The sequence below is a fragment of the Melampsora larici-populina genome, assembly GCF_000204055.1.
Source record: "Melampsora larici-populina 98AG31 unplaced genomic scaffold MELLAscaffold_58, whole genome shotgun sequence".
Lineage (NCBI taxonomy): Eukaryota > Fungi > Basidiomycota > Pucciniomycetes > Pucciniales > Melampsoraceae > Melampsora > Melampsora laricis-populina.
In genome coordinates, this window is record NW_006768822.1 from 273,772 (window position 1) to 279,493 (window position 5,722).

At 42.6% G+C, this 5,722-nt stretch overlaps 2 protein-coding genes across 2 annotated transcripts; both read left to right on the plus strand.

Moving 5' to 3' along the window:
• Window positions 1-452: 452 nt before the first annotated feature.
• MELLADRAFT_93254 (uncharacterized protein) lies at window positions 453-1,422 on the plus strand (the record flags this gene model as incomplete). Its single annotated transcript, XM_007416199.1, has 6 exons — window positions 453-515; window positions 604-607; window positions 809-854; window positions 948-1,079; window positions 1,150-1,213; window positions 1,285-1,422. The coding sequence occupies 6 exons, from the start codon at window positions 453-455 to the stop codon at window positions 1,420-1,422; spliced, it is 447 nt and encodes a 148-aa protein (XP_007416261.1).
• Window positions 1,423-2,667: 1,245 nt separating this feature from the next.
• MELLADRAFT_118032 (uncharacterized protein) lies at window positions 2,668-5,138 on the plus strand (the record flags this gene model as incomplete). Its single annotated transcript, XM_007416200.1, has 7 exons — window positions 2,668-2,862; window positions 2,930-3,056; window positions 3,149-3,295; window positions 3,373-3,435; window positions 3,542-3,592; window positions 3,683-4,183; window positions 4,264-5,138. 7 exons carry the CDS (start codon window positions 2,668-2,670, stop codon window positions 4,797-4,799), a joined length of 1,620 nt encoding a protein of 539 aa, XP_007416262.1.
• Window positions 5,139-5,722: the final 584 nt, after the last annotated feature.

Genomic DNA, 5,722 nt, shown 5'->3' on the forward strand with positions numbered 1-5,722 from the left:
ACAGATGATCTGTTCGATTTCGCGCTGACAGCTGATATGAAAGGATCAGATGCTGATGATCCTTCATCAGCTTTATCAAAGTTGATCAAATATGTTGTTAAAGGAGAGAAGAGGAAAAGGGGAGATTATTTAACGATCCATTCGCACGGTAAAGATGTTGAACTCGGAATTCAGATTAAAGACTCTTCCATCTTTTGTCCTGGTGATAAAGCTGAGAATTGTCAACATGGTTTCAGGTGTGAAGATTTGGTTTTTTTCTGTTAATGTATTGTTCTAATGGTGCTTTGATCAATCTGATAGACGAACTGACGTCTTACCAGCTATCGATAGCAATAAGACACTTGTTGGAACGACTGTCTTTCACCAGGTAAGATATGAAAGAAAGAGGGTCATCACAAGTGGTCAATAAGAGACTGACTAAGAACGTGTTGTCATATTTTTAGAGCTTCCGTATGAACCCACATCTTCCCTTGAATCTCACACATGGATACTTGTTTTCTAGCATTGAGATTCCGGTGAGTTTGCTTATTTTTCTCCGGGTTTAACATATCTGTGTTCTGTTCTCATTGAAATTCTTTGGCTCCGTCAACTTGAAAACTGTAGAGTGGTAAGTCATTTGATATATGAAGTTTAGTCGAGAAAGCTTTTGAATTTATGGTTCTTGATTGTATGCTAGGTGATCACGTATTTGATGTCTTTGCTGGGTCTGACTTCAGCTCTAACTTAACTCAACCGAGTATGAACAATCCACAAACGATCAGAATTTGAGATTTGACTACAAAAGTACTTCATTCTATCCCCATCAAAGAAGGTACACGTTATAACACCGCAATTGCCGTAGATTGGGATGCAAAGTAAGCAAAGAAGTCCTTGAATCTATTTCGTTGAATTTCGCATCTCATATTGAGAACCCTCCTGACATCATTGTGGCTTTGCTTTGATTTTAGTACGCTCACGGTTTATGCGTCTGAAGGTGATGAGGAATTAAAGAAAGTTGCGGGACCGGTGACGAACTCTCCCAAGGTCGTTGAAGCTGACAACAAGCTGACTGGAGAATGGCATGTTCAACTGATCAAATTGTAAGCCAGGGTAGTTTTTGTTTGATGGCCATTTCAAGATAACTAATGTAGCGATTTCTATTCTTTCCAGTCCCCGTCCTAACCCTGCTGATCCTTATGACCAAAGAAGTGATGTAGTACACAAAGGTCTTCAGGTTAGATTTTCAATTCTTCTCAAAACTCCTTGCAGTGACTGAAACTTAGTCATACCTTTTGTTTCCATTAGGAATCTGTGCATGAGGGAATTTTCTTCTCGAGGATGTTTGTAGAGGATGGCGCAAAGGGTAAAATCACTACTTCTGTTACTGGAGAGGCTACTGTGGCTCAGAGTCCAAAAACAAAGATATCAAGAGCTAGAGATTGATTTATTCCGTAGAGTTTCAAATTCACAGTAGAACGCTTTGTTTAGATAGTTAATTTTTTATATAATCTACCAGTTTTTGTCTTTAAGTTTTCTTTGTCTTTCTTTTGCAATTTTGACTGAGAACACCAATAAGTACTTCGAAGATCGTGCTGGGGCATTTTTGGGCGGCATTTCGATTTATACAAATGTGGAGCATGACTTTAGACAAAGAGAAACTTGGCAGAAAATATGTGGTCAAGTAGACACGCGGTGATGGTATTTGTGGAGTCTTGAGTTATTAGTGCTATCGCCAGCATATTCCTCGTCAAACTTGAACAGATGACTATTTCTTTCTGGGCACGCGCCAGATATAGCGTAGAGGTACGCTATGTTACTCATAATTGTTGCTCTTATCATTTTAAATTCCTACCACCAATCTTGTGATTTTCTTTTCAATCCATTGTTTGATCTTCCAAAGCCAGATTTCCACGGGTCACCGCGCCATCGCGCTAGAAGGGCTTAGTTAAGCTTACAATATACAAAAGCCACGGCGAGCTTTGGTAGACCCTCCATGAGCAGGTATGTAGGAGTCAACTGTTTTCGTACAAAGGGTGCTTACTCGTCAGCTGTGGATCATGTTATCGTAAGATTGCCCCAGTGGTTATGATTCCTTCACCTGTAGTTTAAACTTATGAGAGGGAAAGTGAGAAGATGCCATGGTGATGATCATCAGACCCGTCGAAGACGCAAGTGCGATGAAGACAAGGGTGCCCAAAGGGGCGGAATTCGGTTTGGTTCACGCCGGAATTCGGCATCTTTTCTAGTTTTGGGCATGTCAGGGTCCTACTGATCACCGATGCTGTTGACACTGCCAAGCCAAGTCGAGCATTCGAATGCTGTGTTGGTCCCTTCAGCGGTATGACCTGCCTCAAGCCGGTGAGCAATGCTCAAGCCAAGCTCTGATGTCTGAATCACCTTTCGGTCTGTTGTATGTATCTTCCACCTTGCGTTTGACAGATATCCGTTTAAGCAACATCACAAAGTTCAAACGAATAACCATCATTAAGGACCTTTCCATCATTTTCGTCACATTCCTGTAACACACGCCTTTTTTCAATCACAATCAAATCTTTGCGTTTCATCATCACTTGTGTCACGAGTACCTTGAAGTCAAAACGTCCTTCTAAAGTCAGACATCTCACAAGACACACTCTCGGATTACCTTTTCCCCTTCACGTGACCAGTCAAGGGTGTGATTAAATTCAAATGACACGAGTATCAACATACATTTCACTCATTGCCCTCCTACTCGGCTTGTCATCGAGCACCTCTGCAATCAGCCTCAGAAACGACCAAAACATTCCACCTGACAAGATCAACAGAAAATGGAGCGCAGATACCTCTCTTTCATCCGGTCTCGAGGTCTGGAAGGTCTTGGGGTCATCTTCACTCTCTAGTGAGGTAAGGTTTTGGATGAATTCAGGATCAAATTATCAGGAACGGCCCATCCTAACATCTTTGCTGATAGGTTTCGAATTCGGAAACTCGTATCTCATTTTCACAAAGCGGAGCTCCAATGCCATTCTCTTATTCTGGCGAACGCCATTTGCATGAGGCCAAAAGCAACGCTCATATCTTCCATGAATCCTTACAAGGTGCCTTTCAAATATCTGATCTGTATATTCCCAACTTACCAAGAAACAAACTTACATTTTTCTTCGCCGTTTCACTCCCTGCAACCCTATAGAGGTACTGCATCATCCTAAACGTTTGACAAAACAACGAGTCAAAAGAGCATTGGAGGGTATGTTTACTGGCGGGAGAAATATTGAAGAGGCAGCACAGGCGGCCAAAGCAGCAAAAGCAGCAGAAACTATATCCAATCTTAATAAAGGTCAGAAAATACTCTACACTAGTGTTTGTTGAAATGAGATCCTGATTTCTTTCCTTCATGATGACGAAACCGTTTAGCTCGTGAGGTCTCAGGATCGACCAAAGCTTTGAGCAGCGCGGACGCTTCAAAGTTGGGCAAGGGTAAGAAAGACGAATTTATTGATCACATGCGAAGTGGATATAGAGCTTTCATCACCACCGCAGGCATCTGATTTCTTCCTTCTGTGCGTTGCAATTTGGTCTTCAGCGGATTCTTTTTTTCGGGGCGCACCATCAAGATTGGACCCGGTTCCAGCTTGTAAGTGAAATCATCTGTCGTCTTATAGCACCAAAAGAGTAAATTGTAACTGCTGTCTGTGTTCTCTATCATTCATTTTCAAACTTGAAGTGACAAGGTCAAAATCACTTCCGAGCTCATGGCCAGAGACACCAGTAATCGACCAAAAAGCAGCCCTGAAAGCCATCAATACGCATTTCGACAAATCCATGTATCAATTGACAGACAGTGTTTTGACTCGCGAGAGACCGCCACGGACTCCCTTGATAGCCGCCGTACTAGATCACGTGGACCCTGCGTATTACGTGCCGAGGCGGCAGCGCCTCACTCTGGAGGCATCCTTTGCCCTTTACGCAGAAAGAAACCTATATTGGGCCGTGATTGATGGTAAGACCGATATGAAAACCATCGATCGGCTAGCCAACTTGGTCGACACATACAGAGCCGAATATGTCGATACCCTCGAGCGGGCCATAAAAGTCGGTTACAATGAAAAAACATTTTTGAACACTAACAGCGTTCAAGATGCAAATGCGGAAGTGACTTCCTTGAGAAAAATGACATCCGGAAATGAGATAAATCCATCCCTGATTAAAGATGCTAAAAAACCCCGTGAGTTGATCGTTGTTCTCAAATCACATGTATCTGTAAGGAATCAATCGTCAAAACTGAAACATACAAACCTACTTCAGCCAAAGGCTCACTTGTTGCATTCCCTGAAAACATGGCTGCCGATGCGGCCAGAGACAAGAATCCCGAAAAGTTTTTCGAAGACCCACTACTGGAAATCACATACAATGAAGTCTCCCGCTACCTCTACTCACCAGAATCAAGCATCAAGGTTTTTCCAGCCGGAGATGCCAGCGTAGAGACGGTTAGAGGCTGGGCAAACGAAGCCGTGGCGAGGGATCATCTCTACGAAATTCGACACACAAAAGCCAATTACGATGCAGCACGCACAGCCCGCACACAATACCAGTGGTACTTTCAATCATATCTCAAGAAGTATGGGCCCAACTGGACCCTCTTCACAGACTTGTCAGAAATATTCAATCGAAATGGAATCCCACTTACACTTAAGACTCCACCCAAAAGCAAGGTATTGGTTTGGTACGACCAGTTCAAATCTCGGTACCAAATGAGTATGTATAAACTCAAATCAGTGTTCAAGACGGCTCTAGATAAAAAAATTAGACCAGTCTCTTCCAGTCCAGTCCGCTCACCCTAGTCAGTCTCAATTTTGTCACCACGTCTTCTTTTCGCCATTCGAATGATGATCCAACTGTATTCCACTTTTAAATTCTCATAATCCAGGATGTCAAGTTACAATATCAATCTTGATGATTCATCACATGTCTGAGAGAAACGAAAGTGCAGTGTCTGCTCCTCCAGAGGAGGTTGATTTGTATTGGTAGATTGTGTCAAGTTTCTTCAATTGTTCCAATCCGGAAGAAAAGTGTGATGTTTCAATATGACACTATTGTTCTATTTTGTGCCCTGAAATATTTTTTGAGTCATCATTTCTTCGCATATTTTTTTGAGAAAGTAGCGCTACAGACAACTTCTGATTTTTTGGGTTGGTTGAGGCCAAGTGTAAGTACTGTAGCTACACGGTCACCTGTCCGAGTCGCTTTGATCAGTTGTTTGATTTGTGTTCTTTCTTTTTTCACACACGCCATTTCGGGTTTGCTCGACGCTGCTGGCAACGCTGAGACAGCTACACTACACTCAAAATGCACTAGGATCTTATCTTTATGATAGTGTAGCCTATCAAGTCACGCTACTCTACCAGCTACGGTAGCTATTTCTCGTGCTTGTACACTACGCTACAGAGCCAAAATTTGGTTAGCTGGAGATTTCCTGGGACTCTGTATGGGGTAGCTGAAATTCATTCATGTTAATTCATGCTAGCTGTAGCTTAGCGGCACGTTTTTAGCTACGAGTGGATTAGCTGGTTCACTTGAAAAGAAATGGATCACGAGCTTCACATTCCAAACGGCCCAAATCATTCTCATTTTGATCTAATTTCTTGGTGACAGTTCAAGAAATTGAGTTGGAGCTTGGAATCGGATGATCCAGTTGATCTTGGGGTATTCAGCTGATCATGTAAATCCAAATGCTTCCTCTGCAAGCACCTCTGCAAGCAATCGC